Source organism: Astatotilapia calliptera, chromosome 7 (assembly GCF_964374335.1).
Source record: "Astatotilapia calliptera chromosome 7, fAstCal68.1, whole genome shotgun sequence".
NCBI lineage: Eukaryota > Metazoa > Chordata > Actinopteri > Cichliformes > Cichlidae > Astatotilapia > Astatotilapia calliptera.
The window spans coordinates 54,500,194-54,520,193 of NC_137428.1; the positions used below are offsets into that span (position 1 = coordinate 54,500,194).

General features: G+C 40.8%; 3 protein-coding genes across 5 annotated transcripts in view; 1 reads left to right on the top strand and 2 right to left on the bottom strand.

The window, feature by feature from the left end:
• Window positions 1-20,000, bottom strand: part of syt18b (synaptotagmin XVIIIb) — a 367,435-nt gene that overhangs the window by 313,936 nt on the left and 33,499 nt on the right. The gene's annotated exons all lie outside the window — the stretch shown is intronic.
• On the top strand, window positions 1,711-14,029 carry nat10 (N-acetyltransferase 10). Of its 2 annotated transcripts, none has more exons than XM_026175588.2 (29): window positions 1,711-2,076; window positions 2,277-2,419; window positions 2,557-2,648; window positions 2,761-2,932; window positions 3,583-3,705; window positions 3,805-3,866; window positions 3,973-4,087; window positions 4,560-4,667; window positions 4,800-4,933; window positions 5,042-5,135; window positions 5,221-5,319; window positions 5,414-5,550; window positions 6,515-6,639; window positions 6,725-6,875; window positions 7,180-7,276; window positions 7,407-7,523; window positions 9,095-9,196; window positions 9,292-9,366; window positions 10,475-10,591; window positions 10,685-10,818; window positions 10,898-10,946; window positions 11,045-11,141; window positions 11,228-11,335; window positions 11,421-11,593; window positions 11,691-11,810; window positions 11,934-12,032; window positions 13,286-13,359; window positions 13,450-13,530; window positions 13,618-14,029. In XM_026175588.2, exons 2-29 carry the CDS (start codon window positions 2,306-2,308, stop codon window positions 13,754-13,756), a joined length of 3,108 nt encoding a protein of 1,035 aa, XP_026031373.1. In that variant the 5' UTR covers window positions 1,711-2,076; window positions 2,277-2,305; the 3' UTR covers window positions 13,757-14,029. The 2 variants fall into 2 exon arrangements, with proteins under 2 accessions (XP_026031373.1, XP_026031372.1); XM_026175587.2 differs by having other exon boundaries at window positions 2,293-2,419.
• mapda (N6-Methyl-AMP deaminase) lies at window positions 13,997-19,936 on the bottom strand. The gene is made up of 10 exons (XM_026175683.2): window positions 19,777-19,936; window positions 19,502-19,632; window positions 19,247-19,307; window positions 19,066-19,153; window positions 17,027-17,108; window positions 16,804-16,930; window positions 15,999-16,079; window positions 15,757-15,895; window positions 15,010-15,110; window positions 13,997-14,349 (listed from the first exon to the last, which is right to left on the bottom strand). The coding sequence occupies exons 1-10, from the start codon at window positions 19,813-19,815 to the stop codon at window positions 14,158-14,160; spliced, it is 1,041 nt and encodes a 346-aa protein (XP_026031468.1). The 5' UTR covers window positions 19,816-19,936; the 3' UTR covers window positions 13,997-14,157.

Sequence of the window (20,000 nt, forward strand, 5' to 3'; positions counted from 1 at the left end):
CCCCAACACAGAGTAATATAGTGTACGCTGTTAAGTGCAAGTCCCGTTCAGTGTATTGGCATTCATTGGCACCTGCTAACTAAACTTTCTAACAACTGGTTCTGAACTGGGACAGTTTCTGTACTCATCTGAAAATGAAACTACAACAGATTAGTGAGGGGGGCTGAAATCCCTCAGGGAGCAGCGCGCGCGCGCACACACACACTTACAGGTTGTCTCATCAATGTTTAAGCACCAGCCGAGATGGTATGAATGCTTGTGACAAGTATGCAACACACAGGGTTTTGTTTTTGTTTTTAACTGAGGCTATCCCATGACTCGGTCTGCCTGACAAGAAAGAAGTTGTCGAGTCAGTGAAGTAATTGCAATGCTTGAAAGTTCAGATTACATTTTTGGTCTTAAACTGTGGTGTAGGATTGCAATGATATATATATATATATACATCGGGGAAACCAAACAACCTCTGTCGAAGTGGATGGCACAACACAGAAGAGCTAACTTTTCAGGGCAAGACTCCGCAGTCTATTTACACCTACAGGCCAATGGACACTTTCAATGATGAGGATGTGCACATCCTGGATGGGGAGTCAAGGAGGGGGCCTAAGGTTATATCTTTTGCCATCTTACAATGCTGTGATTGCAGCCATTCCCCAACTCTCTGTGAATGGTACTCATGATCTTTGACCAATGGGCCTTGATCAGTGGTTGTTGATCAATGGTCATGACAATTTGCATATTAATGATCAAAGAAATGACCTCACAGCCCATTGTTCATTCGGTGGGCTGATTTCAGTTATTGTGCAAACATGTACTGTTTATAAGGTTGGGGAAACCTGCAGTCAGCTGAAACTGAATAAGTCACTTGGATGAGTGATGAAACGTTTCTCCCATTGAAAACGCTACGTCGAGATGAACAGAATCTACCTTTTGGGATTTACTTACCTGGATGATTGAGCATGCGTCAAGACATCTTTTTCTCAGTACAGACGTCTTATTTTAAAGACGATTGTAGTGAAAATTCAGTTTCGTTGGCTCACGTGACTCTTAACTTTACTTTTAATTGCAACCAAAATATCTTCTCTGTAATGTTATCAGTCTAAGCGTCTCTCCTAAAAAGGAAAAACTGAAAACATCTAGCTGGTTGCTCAGTGTGGGATGCAGCATCACCCTGTGGCCAGAGAGTAGACACACTGTAGTGCCGTGCTGACACGGGACAAAGCAAAACTAATTTTACACTATAAATTGCTGCTGTAATGTCTCTCCAAGCTATTTTAAAACCCGTTTTGTCCACACTGAATTCAATTAGTGACTTTGTAATAGACTTGGAAAAAAGGCGCTGTGTGATAGCCGTCAGTCAAATATTTTCTCAAACTATTGAAAGGAAAAAGTCCCCAAACACTTTACTTTAACGTGTTATAACAGTTGTAGATAAGTCTTTCATTTTAATTTTTTAATTTATTTTTAGTTCAACTGATTCTCTCCCCGTATGATATGCTTTCGTTTGCGTATTCAATAAATAGGTCAAAAACAAAAACAAAGCCTCACTTGCAAGTACATGTAGAGATTTAACCAAAATTATTACTAGAAGCCGAGGCTATTCAATAGAAAATATAAGAGGCCATCGTTTCGTTTTTATTTAACTTACATGTATTTGTCTTTTTAAGTATAACACAAAGCATTTCGCTAAAAAAAAATAAATGACAGGGTAACGGAAATTAATTATTCTAGGTTTAAAAAAAAAAAGAGCAAAAATTAAAGAAAAATTAACAAATAAATAGAAAATATCCAATATCCTTGTCTTTACCATTGCTTTCAGAATAGACTAAAATGTGTGGGGGCAGTGATTTACCCCCCACACACACACTTCGTTGAACTTGCTCCAGTTGTAAATGTACGCTCAACACAGGAAACTTTTCAAAGAAAGTCGCACAATTCTGACGTCATGCAGGGGTCCTCCATGAAGCGCAGTCTCCACGTGAATTTATCAACAGCGTGATGGCTGGCGTGTAAGCTTAGCGTGCAACTTGCTGTGTTTTTACAAAAGCTAAAGGCCTGACAGTTCATCTGTAATATCAGGTAACCGGAAACGGGTCCATCCTACAGTGTTTCGTGTGTTTTGCTAGTTTGATCCTTAAATATTTTTGTTTTAGCTGTAAGTTAGCTCCACTGAGTTCTTCCTCCTGTTTCTGTTGTCAGCTCTTTGCGGCTCTGGCTCCACCGCTTTTGTCACACTGTTTAACTAGTGTCTGCTTCTGTGTGATTTTGCTATCGGACAGTTATTCTCTCTCTCAGGAGCAAATAGACGATGGCAACCGTCCGTAAGAAGGTAGACAACCGGATCCGGGTCCAGATAGAGAATGGGGTCGCTTTGCAGCACAGGACCTTGTTTGTTGTGGTGGGGGATCGTGGCAGAGATCAGGTAATCCCATCACTCCCCGCGCATTCAAGACACATTAGCTTGCATTAGGAGCAGTGAGCTTATTTTACCTGCAGGGTTGTGAATTTACATGTGTGTAACTGAGCATTAAAACACAGTTGCCCCTCTCTGTTGTCCAGGTTGTCATCCTACATCACATGCTGTCTAAAGCTGCTGTGAGAGCTCGACCCTCGGTGCTCTGGTGCTATAAAAAAGACCTGGGATTCAGCAGGTGTGTGTGAGCTCACAGGAGAGAGGGTGTAATCTGTCAAATATTTAAAGAGTTCCCCAAATCTGGGATTTAAAAAAAAGTGTTTCTCATCATCATCTCATTCGCGAAACAGCAATAGAAAGAAGCGCATGAAACAGCTGCAGAAGAAGATTAAAACTGGCACGTTGAACCTGAATCAGGACGACCCATTTGAACTCTTTGTTGCCGCAACCAACATCCGTTACTGTTACTACAACGAGACGCACAAGATCCTGGGAAACACCTACGGCATGTGCGTCTTACAGGTGAGTCTCTGCTCTGGTTTAAAAAAGATTTTAGAGTAAAATAAACCACTAGGCTTGTGGTACAATAGTGTGACATCTGCCTGCAAATGAATAGTTACAGGGTTTGAAATGAACTTTAAGTCAATCTTTATTTGCCCTTACCTATTACTTGTCATATTGCTCATACTAAGCTTGGCCAAAGCTTCAAATAATGAAGTTAGCTGAGCCAAAAGCTGCACATTGCTCTAAACACAGTTTCGTGTGCTCATGGATCAGTACAATGAACGTCAGTGAGACTAGATATGCTTAATATGGTCGTTTCTGACAATGAAGCTCCACCCACCCGCTGTTCGAACGTTCTGTTTGGAAAGTACAGCCAATCAGAAAAAGGTTGGTTTAAACAGAAGGGCTTCTAGGTGCCTTCTTTGTCACACTGGATGAACTGAGAGGTTAACAGAGACCTCATTTTGAGCATCTTCTAAACATCCCTGTTCATTTTTCTAAATGCTCTTTAAATTTGACCTTGTTTTTCTTTTTTTCTGTTGATGAACTTATGTTCCTGTTCCTTACAAACAAGAACATAAGTGCATTTGATCAGATCACATTTGAGGACAGGTGGGGTGGGGAGGTGCATCAGGTGTTTGATTTCTATTGTTTCTCTTGTCACACAGGACTTTGAAGCTCTCACTCCTAACCTCTTAGCAAGAACTATTGAGACTGTAGAAGGTGGCGGTATAGTGGTCCTACTGCTCAGGACCATGAAGTCTCTGAAACAGCTGTATACAATGACTATGGTAAGGATTTAATTTATTATTAGATTCGGTTTGCTCTTCTGATGACGTGGAACCCACTGTGACCGACTTTCCCCCCCCCACCCCTTCTTCTTTCTCCAGGACGTGCACTCTCGATACAGGACCGAGGCTCATCAGGATGTGGTTGGAAGGTTTAATGAGAGGTAGGTGCTTTGCCAAGAGTTCATTGAGTTTGAAGTGTATTTGCTCAGAGGAATGAAAATTGAACCGTCATATTAAAAATGTGGTTTTATTTTTGTGTTTTTTAAGGTTCATTCTATCTTTGGCGTCCTGCAAAAACTGTGTCGTCATTGATGACCAACTTAACATCCTGCCAATTTCCACCCACATGGCGAACATTAAACCAGTTCCGCCAAAAACTCAGGTACCTTTTTTAATTATATAATATAAAAGGTTTTTTTAATCGGTTAGTTATTCAGCAGATAGTTTGCTGACAGCAAGCTTCATAGTGGTTATCCTGCACATGGGAGGATTAATGGTTTAGACGTTGTTCTGCTTTTGTGTGTTTATGATTTATGATTTTATGACTATTAACTTGCATAAAACAGGCACCCAGGATTTATTGTCTGTACAATATGTAGGTTGCACTGCGTTCGGTCCCTTTTTAAATAAGTTTAAAAATGTTTCATACATTATAAAGACCAGTCGGGCCTCTTTGAGAAAGAGTTGGAGGGTTTTACGGACAGGCATTTCTGGCTGCTCTGAGAAGAAGCAATGATAATGTTTTTCCTGCTGTTGCTTAGGATACTGTGCTGAAAGTCTCTGAAAAACCAATAAGTGCACATTTAGGGAGAAAAAAAGACTCCATTCTGACTGGCTCTCTCGTTCCCCTTCAGGAGGACAGGTTGCCTCCTCGAGAACAGGAGCTGAAGGATCTGAAGGAGTCCCTTCAGGACACTCAGCCAGTCGGTGTATTGGTGGATGCATGCAGGACTATGGACCAGGTCAGGGCCTTTTAAATGCTACAGACACATTCACCTCCTATAACTGAATTCAAGTTGACTGCAATGTTATAGTTAAACAGTAAGTAGCAGATGTGCAGGTGTCCCAGTTGTTATTTTGAATATTTTCTATAGGCAAAGGCGGTGTTGAAGTTTATTGAAGCAATATCAGAGAAGACACTGAGGAGCACTGTGGCTCTGACTGCTGCCCGTGGTCGAGGCAAGTCTGCAGCTTTGGGGCTGGCTGTTGCTGGAGCTGTGGCTTTTGGGTATATATGACTTTCATCAATGCCATTTTAAAATATCAGCTTTGTCTGTTTTTATTCTTCTCGCTCGTCACCTGTTATTGTAACTTTTTTTTTTTTTTTTTTTTAAAGCTACTCTAATATCTTTGTAACTTCGCCGAGCCCGGACAACCTTCACACTATGTTTGAATTCATCTTCAAAGGCTTCGATGCCCTGCAGTATCAGGTAGGTTCTGACTCTTCTCTGCACCACTGATGTCATGCGCACATGGTGAGCACGTACTGCTTCTTACTCCCATTTTAATTCGCAGGAGCATCTCGACTATGAAATCATCCAGTCTTTGAATCCAGAGTTCAATAAAGCAGTGGTGCGGGTGAACATATTCAAAGAGCATCGGCAGACAATTCAGGTAAACAAGACTAATAAAAAAAAAAGTGTCTTCTTTTACAATAAAAAGTGAAATTTACACCTGATCTGATCGCACCATTACTGTGGCCCAACAGTATATCCACCCAGGTGATGCAGTGAAGCTGGGCCAGGCTGAACTGCTTGTCATCGACGAGGCCGCAGCAATCCCTCTTCCTCTTGTTAAGAAGCTGCTCGGGCCTTATCTGGTTTTCATGGCCTCCACCATCAACGGGTCAGTTTAAAACCTGAGTCATATTTATACACCACAAGATGCTGGTTAGTTTTGAATATATTAAATATATTACCGTGAAGACTTTTTTGAGTAAAATGATCAATGAGAGAAATGAGGCACTTAAATATGGAACTCCTGAACAGAAGTCAGGGCTCTAACACACAAAAATGTGCATAAACATGCTTATTTAGTCCCAATTTAGTCACACTTACCCTCTGTCAGCACATTAGACAAACGACTTTCCCGTCTCCTGACAGCTGATAATGACCTAACTAAACGACAATAACAGCTGGTTATAAGCTAACATCAGGCCAGCTAACATTAGGTTTAAGTGTGCCACCATAGCTATGTGCAGTCTACTGACATCTAGTGATGCGATGTTGCACACTGCACCTTAAGTCTTAAGGCACTGCCTTTCAGATCATCACACAGATCAAGTTTTGTGGCTGGGATGCTCAGAGCAGTTGCACTGGCACAAGGAAATGCAAATTGGCTGTTGAGCTAAGCCTTTTCAACATGACTGAATCCAAAACCAAGCAACTTATACAGCACACAGTGTGTTTTTGTGCAGTCGGTGTTTAAAACTGATCATATTTGGAATTAAGGGAGCGAAATCCATCATAATGTTCACAGTTCCAGCAGCACAGGCATGAGATCCTGGGACTTAATGTCCTTCTATCTTTATCTTCAGTACTTGTTGTTATTGCTGTAAATAAGTTTATGCAATCATACATTTCAGCTTTAAGCTGTAGGAATATTGAATGAAGGGCTAAAATAAGCAGACAGGGCACTATTTTCAGTTTTTTTTTTTTGTTTGTTTTTTTAAAAATCAAAACAAAAATTTTGCTGAATTAGTTGAAGACCAGTTGAGAAGTGCACACACCTGAGCTACTCGAGCGCAAGAAGGTGCAACCAGTGAATTTTCAAATTTCTGTTTCCGTGCTAATTATTTGTATTTCTGCAGCTATGAAGGCACCGGGCGCTCTCTTTCCCTCAAGCTGATTCAGCAGCTGAGGCAGCAGAGCGCAGACAGTCAGCAGAGCATGTCTGCAGAGAACAGAACCACCAACACAGCCAGACTATCAGCAGGTGAGGATCTCAGTTGCTCACCGTGTTTATGTTCAGTGCATCTGTATCGTGTGACTCACTGCTGTGTACCCGTTTCCGTTTGCAGCTCGTTCTCTCCACGAGGTTTCTCTGCACGAGTCCATTCGGTACTCTCCGGGAGACCCTGTAGAGAAGTGGCTGAATGAGCTGCTCTGTCTAGACTGCCTCAACATTCCCAGGCTCATTTCCGGCTGCCCGCTTCCACAAACATGTGAACTGTATCCTTTGTTTCCCTAATAATCCCGCCTGAGGCAAATTTACATGTGTAATTATTATTTTTTTTGCTGGGTGAGCATTAAGTAGGCACAGTGTGGTATTTTGTGCATAGATCAAACATTTAAAGTTAGGCTGCAGAAAATTCTGTGGACAGTTATTATTTAAAACACTGAATTTGATCTCAGTATTGAACTCTGTGCAATAGAAACTAAAAAAAAAATTGCCAGATTTCTAATCTATGGTGCACATCACATCACCTACATTCACTATGCAAGTTTGCATTTGTCCTTATCTAATGCTGTGCAGATACTATGTGAACCGAGACACACTGTTCTGTTACCACAAAGCGTCTGAAGCTTTCCTGCAGAGGTTGATGGCTCTCTATGTGGCATCGCACTACAAGGTGATTGTCGATTGCAGTCCTTTGACTTTAATTTATTTATTTCATTCCCCCCCCCCCCCCCTTAAATCTAACGGCAGCGCAGTGCCCTGCACAGTGTTGTCATTTTTGTGACTCATATTTTTGTCTCCAGAATTCCCCAAATGACCTGCAGATGTTGTCTGACGCTCCGGCTCATCACCTCTTCTGCCTCCTGCCACCTGTTCCTCCCACACAAAACTCACTACCTGAGGTCCTTGCTGTGGTGCAGGTACTGTAATACACTCACAGACCCACTGTTTTAAATCATAGGGTGGGAAATGAGTAGTTAATGAAATTCTACTTATTAGTTATTTATTACAAACCAACAAAATTACGATATTTGCAAAAAGATCCATAACTGCTTATATGGGCATCTCAAATCTTTGTAAATGGTAAAGAGTGTGTAACATCTCTATAAACATTATGTAGGTGTTGTAATTGATTTGTGTAGACTCTATTTTAAAAAAGTGTATAGCTGGGCATAGGGCTGTTCGATATAACGATATATATCGGATGACGATATAAAAACGTCTATCGTTTCATTTTACGCTATCGTTTGTTTCGTGGTGTCGCAAAATAAACTGTTTACGGCAATATTTTTTCATCGTTTTGATGGTCACTGTAGTGGTTATATTAATTTCTTAAAGTTCTCTCTTTCTCTTATATTTAATATAACCACACTACAGACGGACAAGCGCCTGTTTTTATGCGTTGTGGTTAGCAACAACGACGGTAACAGCATCGCATGTCCGCTTGTTTATGTTCCACATAAACCTTTCACAATAAAGCTCAAGATCCTGTTGAGACTTTTCAAAATAAACTGAATCACGTGAAAGAGCAGATTATTTACGGATGAGAAGTAAAAAAGAGCCGCCAGGTGCTAAAAAATAAACCTTAGACTCAAACGTTAGAACAGGCTTTTCCCCGCAGCACGCCGTGTAATAAATACTCACAAAGAAAACGGCGGCCGTTACAACTTATGTCTAAAAATGTACATTTCATGCATCTGTTAAAACGGCTACATGATGCACATCTGGAAACACTTCACGCAAGTCGAGCTGCCCGAGATTCATAGAATTTAAAAAAACAGGTGGCACTGGTATAAAGTAAGACTGTGAACCTTTAGTCCATATTTTGGGTCCTGCTTCACTCTGTTTAGTTTTCTATGTAACTCACTTTTTCTTGTGGTTTGGTTTTGGTTTTTATGAACCAAAACTTCTTGTGTAGGTTAGGAAATAGATTGTGGTTTAGGTTAAGCTATTTTGAGTTGGGACTGAGACTGCCCCTATTATTGCCGCTGCACATGGCCTCGGAGGACTACTACAGCCATAGGGCAGGGGTGTCAGACAATGAGGGCTGGGGGTCCGGAATCAGCCTCGCAAAGATTCCAGTCCGGCCTTACTGGATGGCTTTGGAAAATGTGAAGAACAGAAATCTGGACTTCTAATTGTATTTTCATACATTTTTACAGCTTTTCCTACTGAGAGAGAGAGAGAGATAGATAGATAGATAGATAGATAGATAGATAGATAGATAGATAGATAGATAGATAGATAGATAAAATTTAATATTTATTTTACACGTTTGCTTCTTACAGTTGTTTACATTTCTGGCCCAAATAAGGTCAGCAGTGAGCTCTGTGTGGCCCGTGATGTAAAATGATTTTGACATCCCTGGCTTAGGGTTTTTTTTTTTAATAGTGATTTATTGTCACTAGCATGCATGAGCTCTATGAACATCACTGATAGGCGACCTTTTTGATTCCACTCGAACATGCATTTGCACCCTCGTGCCCCCCAGGTATGTCTGGAGGGGGAAATATCAAGACAGTCCATCCTCAACGGCCTGTCCAGAGGGAAGAAGGCCTCAGGCGACCTCATTCCCTGGACTGTCTCAGAGCAGGTACAAAACCTTCAACAAAACCACTACAGCTCATTCTTTTACAGTCCAGTGAAGACATTTTTAAACTAATACTGAATCCTCTACTCTTGTCACAGTTTCAAGACCCGGAGTTTGGCACCCTCTCAGGAGGTAGAGTGGTGCGCATTGCTGTTAATCCAGACTACCAAGGAGTAAGAATCTGCCATGTTTTTCTTGATATACACTGTACTGAAATATTTCCGCTGCAGTTGCTTTCCTCAGGGAGTAAGAGTGGTGAGGAATTTCCTAAAGGGCATTTTTGTCTGCAGGAACTATTAAGCATTTTTTTGTTTTGTTTTGTTTTGGGTGGCCCAAAGCTTCATGTGCAGTCCACTAAAGCATGAAGCAAACTCTGTTTTTGGAAAGAAAGAAGCGCCTATTCTGGGGTACTTCTGAGCGGCCCTGAATTACTCCTAGGTTAAACTCAGAGAAGATAATAACAGCCAAAAATACAATTTTTAAAAACCCTGAAACCCATCAGCAGTTATGTGAAGAACAGCAGAATAAATAAAAAGAGATGATGTGATGAAGAATACATGTTAGAAATTGATCTGTGGGGTGGTGCCTGTTACATCGCTTACGTGTCCAGAGAGATTTCTGCGAGAGAAGTGCCACACTATAAAATAACAAATGGCAGCGGCATTAATTTAGGCAAAACAGACCTGGAACTGCTCGGACAGGTTGACAGATGAGGTGATGCAGGAGTGCCTGGGGACTATGATAGAAGAGACTGAGAAAGATGTAACCTGGTCCCTATGTTTTGGGTTTTTTTTTGTTTTTGTCTCATGTGTAGATGCAGCTGACCTATTAGCTTAATCTCAGAGGGTCTTCTCTGCACAGGAAAATCAGACAAACAATGTCCTGAAAGAATCTTTTAGCTCCCTGAAAAGGTTTTAGTACAGTAGTTAAAAACAAATAAAAATAAAGAAATAGCTGTCCACTAGACCATGCATCTAAATTAAGTTTGGGGGAGATAATATTACACCCCTTAGGTGAGTACAGACTTCAGTGCTTGGTTGCAGCATTGTTTTTTTTAACCTGTCAGCGCATGAATGACGTGATTCAGAGGGAAAAGCCGTTTATTGGGGTTTTTTTGGGGGGGGTTTTTGGCTTTGGCCTTACTGTGTAAACAAAAGAAATCTCCACATGACAGAGGAATGCTTGCCCTCAGGAAGTTAGTGAAATTTGGGAAATGAAAGTTCCCGGAGCTTTTGCTGGCGTAGTAACACAGTTAATTTGAATAATCGACCTGTGCACCAGATGGGCTACGGCTCCAGAGCTCTCCAGCTGCTGCAGATGTACTACGAGGGCAAGTTTCCCACGATGGATGAGAGCACACAATCAAACCACAATGAAATCACCTCTGTCAGCAGTGAGGTAAGACACCGGTGTTTTCAGCAACATCTGCTAGACATTATTTGCGCACTTGAAGTGTAACCGGAGTGAACCTCGCTACGGTTTGTTGTGCAGGCTGTGAGTCTGCTGGAAGAGGTGATCACTCCACGCAAGGAGCTCCCTCCTCTTCTGCTGAAGCTGAGTGAGAGGAGGGCAGAGAAACTGGACTACTTAGGCGTTTCCTATGGCCTTACTGCACAACTGCTTAAGTGAGTTGGCTTAACATGAAGTGAAGGGGATGAATCTTTTGGAAGTGTATAAAAATGAATCTGTTTTCAACCACAACAGGTTCTGGAAGAAGGCAGGATATATTCCAGTTTACTTGAGACAAACCCCAGTAAGTACCATTCAGTCACTTTTTCATGTTTCTTTTTGTTGTTGTTTTTTGTTTTTTTGCACTGCTGTAATTATTTTTTCATGTGCGGTTGTATGTAGAATGACCTTACAGGGGAGCACTCCTGCGTGATGCTGAAGGAGCTAAATACAGATGAAACCCCGGAGCAGAGCCAGTGGCTTTCTGCCTTCTCGAAAGGTGAACATGCTTACACTGCCTGAGGAGAACTGGTGTGCTCAAGCTTGTCAGGCTCCTTTAGAACAATTCTTCTTCCCCTTCCTCAGATTTTCGTCGGCGCTTCCTGTCTCTGCTCTCCTACCAGTTCAGCAACTTTCATCCGAGTCTAGCACTGAGCATTTTGCAGAATAAGAAGTCCAAGGAGAATACCTGCAGTAAGAGTCCTCTGTTTAAAACACCCTGATCTGATTTCTCCAGCGTAGACCTCACCCCAGTCTGACTTGTCTCTCATCATAACAGTTCTCAGCAGCTCAGAGCTGGTGGCTCACTTCAGCCCTTATGACCTCAAACGTCTGGAGCTGTATTCGAGGAGCATGGTGGATTACCACCTCATTATGGACCTGGTGCCAACGGTGGCACGCGTGTTCTTCCTCAAGCAGCTCGGTGATATGTCTCTCTCAGCAGCGCAGTGTGTACGTTTCCATCAACATTTTATATGACGGGTATCCTTCCAATGCAGCTGATTCCTCTGTTTAAGACGTTAACTGGCTGATGTCCGCTGTGCTCTAGGCTTTGCTGCTGGGAATCGGACTGCAGCATAAGTCTGTGGATCAGCTGGAAAAGGAAATTGAGCTTCCAAGCTCACAGCTCATGGGCCTCTTCAACCGCGTCATCCGTAAATTTGTGCAAGTGAGTTGCCAATAATTAAGTCATACAGAAAAACCTCACTTGTGGATGATGTACAACTCACTGTTAATTAAAGCAGCTGCAGTAAGGCTGTAACATCATATCTTTTCATTATTACTGCATTAGATCTTCACCGGCATCCAAGAAAAAGCAGTTGAAGCACAGATGGCAGCCACTAAAGAAGTTGCAATGGAGCCAACTGTCAGAAGCCTCAGTGAAGATCTGGTATTTGTGCTAAATTATTTCTGATGATTAGCTAATGCTGGAATAATTTACAGGTTATTACCATTAACCTCCTAAGACCCGAACTCTTCCACAGCATGCATTTTTAATTTCTCTTTGATATTTGGGCATATTGGGGCCCATGAATGTAAAAACAAAGAATTACCAGATTTATTTATTTTTTTACCTTATTTTTGTTTTTATGAAAAATAAGAGCCACATAGGAGGATATTTGTTTAAAATTCTGATAGAACAGTAATAATGGATTGGATTTATATAGCGCTTTTCAAGGCACCCAAAGCGCTTTACAATACCACTATTCATTCACTCTCACATTCATACACCGGTGGAGGCAGTTACAGTTGTAGCTGCCCTGGGGCAGACTGACAGAAGCGAGGCTGCCATATCGCACCATCGGCCCCTCTGGCCAACACCAGTAGGCAAGTAGGGTAAAGTGTCTTGCCCAAGGACACAACGACCAGGACAGAGAGCCCAGGGATCGAACCAGCGACCTTCCGGTTACAGATGCGATTCCCAACCCCCTGAGCCACGGTCGCCCCAGCGTAGCAGTATAATGTCCTCGTAAGTGGATATCAGGCCCTTGTAGAGCAAAAATCTCAGCAGGAGAGACTAATCCAGCTTCAGGGGTCATAAGTTGGTGCTAATCCATCATAAGGAAGCAGCAGAAAGTTCCTCCTTAATTTTATGCTTTTGTTTAAGGGTTTAATGACTCGCCACATCCAGAGTTCACGTCATGTTTCAAATTTCCGGCAACAGTTTTTGCCACAATCTTTTATCTTTTCATTTACTCGAAGAGAAACGAAAAAGAAAAAAGTTAAATTGTTGTTTTTTTTTCCCTAAACCACAGCCGTAAACACGACCTGATCATGAACTGAGAGTGAACTCGTTATTCTGATGCATTTCTAATTAGCTTTCAGTTCTCGTTGGCCTTTTATGCTCATTTATGGCTTCACGTTTTTATTCATGGACTCTTCCAGAAGCAGCTTTGCATGCTCTGCAGCTTTAGCGCCCTTCCTCCTCCGTATGGCAGCTCACTTCTGATTGGCTGAAAGTTTGAAGAGCAGGTGGATGGGGTTGCTGTGCCTGTAAAGCTGTTTCTCTGTATTACAAAACACAAAGATGGAACCACAAAACCCCCACAGTGTTTATGTCAACTTTGGTCTCGGTTTCAGAAGTGTCACACCTACATTTTATAGATACAAGTAAAGAAGGAATTTTCCCCTCTCTGTTCATAGAATGAAGCAGCAAAGGAGTTTGAGGAGAGACACAAACAAGATGTGGAAAAAGTAAAGGAAATGGACCTGGAACAGTGAGTATCGGGTTTGAAGGGCAGCCTTGGCCATTGCATTTTTTTTTTTTAGACCAGTATTTACTCTAGCTGTCTTTTTGTTTTTTTGAGGTACAAAATTCGTGGGGACGACGAGGAGTGGGACCAGGTGCTGAAGAAAGCAGGGAGCACAGCTATCGTCAGCATAAAAAGGTAGAGTGTTACTTACAATGTTTGGTGAGAAATCTAGTGTTCAGTTGTTGGAAAAGCTTGTTTGTAATGAAGACCTGCTTCCAACAGTGACAAGAAGAGGAAATGGGAAGGAGGAACCCCCATAGCGAGCAATGGAGCTCCCCAACACGGAAAATTAAAAAAGAAGGAAACGCAACACGGAAAATTCAAGAAGAACAAGCATGGAAAATTTGGAAAGAAGGCGTGAGAGTGAAGTGGACACAGTATTGACAAGACTACATGTGTGATCTGGAGAATTTGGGATATCTTGGACTGAATTGTAAGCCTATGAGTGTAACTGTAAGACTGCATAGTCTATTTTTATTGTTTTGTGTTAAATTCTGCTCTTTGTATGCTGTCAGTTGCTGTAAGAACAATTTTGCTCCTCTCGACTGTGTAACACTGCACAGATACTGTCAACAGAACAAAGCATCACACTTCAGCCTGATTAAATAAAAAGTTATGATTTACTTTCCACTTACATAAACCATTTTACAGTATTTTTAGATTTAATGTAAGGGTTTCTGTAAATCCTTGTTAAATTGTTGCTTTAAAAAAAAAAAATTTAAACTTGAGGTATGTAGTTGGCTTTTGGCTCCGATGAACCGATCACTTGAAAAGCTGAGGATGTAAGTCATTCCACTTCTCTTGAAGCTGCTGCTTCACAATCTCTGGTCCGAAGATGCAGTCTATGGCCTGCTGAGAGAGCTTCCACACGGCTTCATGACTGAGACCGAATGTGGAAGCTGCCAGCTGATATTCCTGAGACAAGTCCGTACAGAAGACTCCTTTATCGTCGGTCTGTAATGTAAAAAAAAGGAACATTGTTCAGGTGTGATTTTTTTTTTCTTTTTTTTCCCCCCTTTCCTCTCACAGGTCTCTGATCTATTTTTGTTCAAGTAGAAAGTTATTTCTACTGTGTTAATCTAAAAGAAAAACTACATCTACCCACACCTGTGACAGGATGTTAATGCTGTGCCCCACCGTTTTGTGGTTGTCTAAAGACGGTAAAAAAAGAAATGGTAATAACTTCAGCATCAGTATGTTACTTGTATGCCAATATTTTAAAGCCTCCACAGCCCTAATTCAAATAGGACCTATGTGTTTCCTTCTTTCCTGTTATGTGTATACACTGTGATAAAGGTGGCTGGTTATATTAAACATGGCAAAAAATAATGTGCAGGCAACGCCTCTAAGCTCAGACTTCAGACTGCTCTGAAAAGTACGGTTCAGTTTTTTCCCCCCAACTTGGCTCCCACAGAAGCTCCACCCACCTGCTTTCTAAACCCTGTGTTTGAGAGGAGCAGCCAATCAGAATAAAAGATGGCTTAAAAAGGAGACGAGCTAAAACTAATTCAGCTGTTGCTGAAGGCTCGGTGTAAGATAAAGACTATGCAAGAATTTAGCCTAATGAGGTTAAAAAACAAAAACATTAAAAAGAAGTATACAGTGGAAACTTACGCAAATTACAGTTGGGTGTCCCAGCTCGTACCAGTACTTGAAATGATGTTTGGAGTAACACGGCACAGTGTTGCCTTTCACATTTGATGTCAGGCACAGCTCTACAGAGGAGAAAAAAAATCAACATTAAAAGTTCTGCTCGTACGTCAAAAAAGACGCACTGCGAGCTCAAACCTCCACCATAACGCAGCTCACTATCGGGACAATTTACTTTTAACTACTGAGTATTGTGTTGTTAATATTCACTTTGTTTTCTTTAAGTTGGTAGTGCAGTAAAGATCAGATAAGCAAAGCATGACAGATGTTCACTTTGATTACACACACAGGAGCAGATAATGAATGATATGTATTGATTTGTAAATAACTGAACATGAATAACTTGAAAGGGTGAAACATAAACATGAGGTCAGAGGTCAAGTGTGACATGATATTTGGATTCAGACTATAATGTGATATTTAGAATCCTCGTAGTATTCCCTATATGTTGTCAATACAACATACTTGCTATATTTTTATTTTGTCAGTATCACTGATAAGATGTGGACCGACAGATGTGGATGTGTCTGCATCGCTTATTTTCACCCCTCAAACTTTCAATTTTGGCTTTTCAGAGTGAAACTGCATCGGTAGCGAAATGCCTCAGTCACTGTGATCCTGCAGCACAGGAACAGTGCATGTGAGGCATAAATTTGATTAAAAGTTCACACATTTTAAAATGAAAACATCTTAGCGTGGATGCTGCGTCACCTATTGGTATCTTTTTCTGAACCACTTTGTTAACGAGGCTTTGAGATCCACCGACTTCAGGATGTAAGAAGGTGCCATGACCGATTCTGTCAGGAGGAAGACTCAACAGCAAATCTGATTCATCCAGCTGTGATGGAATCTGCAACAATATTTGATGACATCACTCTTACGTAAAATATTACTACAGTCAAATTATCTCTCTCTGTCTATCTCTCTCTATTTTTTAAGTGTGCTATTCATACTTCTGAGAGGTGCAGTGACAACTTCAGTCCAGAGTTTTTGGCCTTCTGTAGGGCAGGAAGCAGATCTTTGCCATGGCCCACCTTAAAATGAAAGCTACATTATCATGTGAAATAATGAGACGTGGTCCTACTAATAAATAGCATTACAATACAGTTTCCCAACATAATTTAAAGTCAATTTAACAAGCTACCTCTTATTTTCTTTCATACAAATACTGCTACAGCGTGGTTTCTGGTGTTTAACATGTTTTAAAAGTTTTTAATAATGAGATCAGCATATGTGCAATTAATCCCTGTGAGCCAAAAGCTCAGTATTAACACCTTCAGTTTGCAAGAAGCTGCCAATTGGAAGAAAGTCTGGTAAAAGCAATACTGGCCTTGAAGCAAGATTATTTAAAATGGTTTGTTTCAGATAAAGGGTGAATTGAGGAGCTTCATCAAGGCCCAGTTTAAGATAAATAAGGATTACTTTAAAACTGTGAATCATGCAAAGCTTCTCTAGTAGAGTCCAAGAATAAAAATGGGAAATTAAGGATGAGATTTAAGGACATACAGTTTACATCATTTTCAAAAATTAAACTCTTGTGCTCTGCAGAAGTTATTTGAGATGACCAGTTTAACAACTTTTCTTTGTCACCCTGGAAAAGTCCACTCCCACCAGAATAGACATATTTCATCACAAAACTAGACGGTGACCATTCCTATTATGGGTCAAATAGACCCAAACAATGCCAGTAAAATACAGAGTAACTGGATCTGTAGCTATTAGTACAAAGCCACCATAGTACCAAACTGTCTGACAAACCGTTGGATCTCCACTGAGGTCAACTCCCACCACTAAACCATCAGATGACAGCATGAACTCCTCAGCCAAATTCACCGTCTCCAAGGCAACTTCAGTCCCATTCCTGCGGTCAATGGCTACCAGAAACCTTCAAGATAAATAATATTGAGAATCATGTGGTCAGTGACACAGCCACAACTCATAAGACAAATGTGTGGACTTGCACACAGCTGGGTAAACCTACCTGACATCAATGTCCGCTCCCTCCTCCTTACACTTCTGGATGGCTTTGATGACCGTTTCAATGTAAGTCTTCTTTGTCAGTCCTACGAACACAAACATACCAAATCAGTGCATGGTGAAAGAAATCCCAAGTAATTTCATGTTCAGTTTGTTCCCTCGCTCTTCCACTGCAAAAACCCCCAATACAAAAAAGCAAACAAAAGATCTGGAGGTGAAGTGCTGAACTCACACTCATTCAGTTCACTGAATCGCTCAATATGAGAAGGCGGTGGTGTACAGAAGCACATTTACAGAATTTGTGTTATTTTCCAAAAACCTATGGACTTAATTGCATTTTTTTTCATTATTACTATTTTTCAGTTATATACTGTATTAGTTGAGTAAAATATATTTTAAGTAACACTTTTTTAAAATCAGAACACTCACTATATTTCTTCCAAGATTGCTGGATTCAGCTCAGTCATGCCTTAACAGCAAACCCAGGTTAGTGTTTCTGGGATGGTCCCAATCAGAACTGTCTGAACTCAGCACTTTAGATTAGTTTTCTGCCTATTGTACCTTTGTGTTGACAGCACTGCCTTGTTTTTTGTTTGTTTGTTTTCGGGGGGGGGGGGGGGGGGGTTCCAGTTTTTGTACTGTTTTTTGTTTTCCTAAACTATTCATCTGGTTTGTTTCAGTGAACTTCTCAGAATTTGATGTTGAACTTTTAGAAATTCTGCATTCCCGAACTCACAGTGGCATTACAAAAAAAACAAATGGAGCAATTCTTAAGCGATTCTCTACATGTAGCTATGTCCCAGAGAGAAACGCTTCTCAGAAGGTTGAAAATGCGCTCAACTTCATCACAAAAAGTAATATCATTAGCAAATTAATAACAGTAAATAGATTATCTGTTTTTCCTATTCACCTGGAATTTTCAAGCACTATATTATAAAAAGTGCACATGATTGTAGAACTCCAGGGCTCATACACATTTTTCAGGGTCAAAATCAAGCACTTTTTAAGCACTTTCAAAGTCCATTTTCAATCTTTTCCAGCCCATTACCAAAAAAAAAGAATGCATGTTTCACCTCAGTAAGGCCATGTAAAAATTAAAACGAATCATTTTAGGTTGACTTAAATGTCCTTTGTTCCCCTTTTGTCACCACAGACAAATACTGAAAAAGGAAATGGTGCAATATGCATATAGTGTACAAACTCAAAAAACACATTTCTCTTAAAAATTAAGATTTGCAAATGTGAACAAATCAACTTGTTAAAGATATTCATCTCCACTTGGAAAAAAACAACAACAACCCCACAAAACAAGAAACTGCACCAAACACCACATTAATACACAGCAAGGCCAAATTACTAAGTATTCTCATCAGATATTGATGCTTCTTTACTATGTGACACAAAAAAAATAGGAGACAGATTTTTTTTTTAACTAGTTAAGCACCCACTCCCACAAAAATGGGGGCAAAAGGGAGGAGATCACGTTTAATCGGTTATAACACAAGGTCAGAAATACAAGTGCTGAAATGAGGAGTGTCCACAGAAACCTCTCAATCTCAGCTAAAATCTCATATAAACCATTTCTACAAACCTATAACAAAGCAAAGACACCAAACAGTTAAAAGAGCAGTTACGTCACCATGAATCTGTGGACAGGTAATATCCATTACCCATACAAACCCTGGAAGTCACTCCCAAACAGTCTGGCTAATTTTTCAAGAAGTCAAAATGTTCTTCCCATTTAAAGAATTTCTCCATACAGATGCCCAAATACTTATATGTATTAGCCTGTTGTATTGTGCAACCATCAATTACAACTGGTTCCTATGCACATATACCCCTAGGATTGAATATAATTTCTTTAGTTTTATCAGTACTGAAAATAAGACAATGACTGTTACACTACACTTTGAATAATTCAAATGAATTAATTATTGAATTTAATAACCAAATCATTAGTCTTCTTGCCTCTACAATCATAGGTATATACAGGAGAACTCACTGCTCCCTGTACTGTGTCATTCACCTTCGCCTGTCATTCACCTGTATCTCTCTCTTCACGTGGTGTGCTTCTTAACTCTAAATATTTGACACCATCAGCTGCAAACTCTTTGATAACATCTGTAGCCACCTGGCAGGAAAACAAAAACATCAATTACTTATAAATATCCTTAGAAACACTTTGACTAAAAGAAGCACGACACTGTTTTGAGTCAGGCCTTACCATCAGGATATCCTCCTCAGTGTCCACCAACTTGTGGATGACCCTGAAGACTTCAAAGCACCTGCAGAGACCCAAAGACATAGTGTTTTAATCTTAACCCGTTTATCAACGTCTCCCAGACAGCTCATTCTGTCCACTTAAATTTAGCTCAACACGTGCTTTTTCTTGTCGTTTCTTTTCTTTTCTATCAAATATAAAGTAGGGTTTAAACCCTGCTGGGTTTCATATGAAATTGTCAATGAATTACAGACGCACTCATCCAGAGTCCTCCGCTGTCCTTTGCCAATGGCCGTCATGCTGTGTTCAATGTTGAGATGTGGCTTTCGGCTGATGAGCTTCTCGATGGTTTGCGCGCTGACAGAACCATTGAGGTGAGCGTGAAGCTCCTGGTAACAATCAAAACGCTGACGTTAGCATTTAGTTAGCTTACACGTTAAGCTCCTCTATACATTAACCGCCCTTACTCTCTATAAACCTTCAAATTACTCACTTTATAAGCCTCTGTTATTCACGTTAGGCGGTTGACTTACCACTTTTGGCAGCTCCCGATAAAAGACATCATTGTCCATCACAAAGTAAAGACAATCCGCGAGCAAGTCTCTGAGCTCCGAGCTGTTTGCTGCTTTTACAAGCCTTTGTTTTCAGTCTACATTTACCCGGAACACCATCAGTGCAACCAAGAAATAATTCCCCGGCTGCTACTGCAGCGGTCAGGGTTCCGCTAAAGACTTCCTTTCTACATCAGATAAATGAC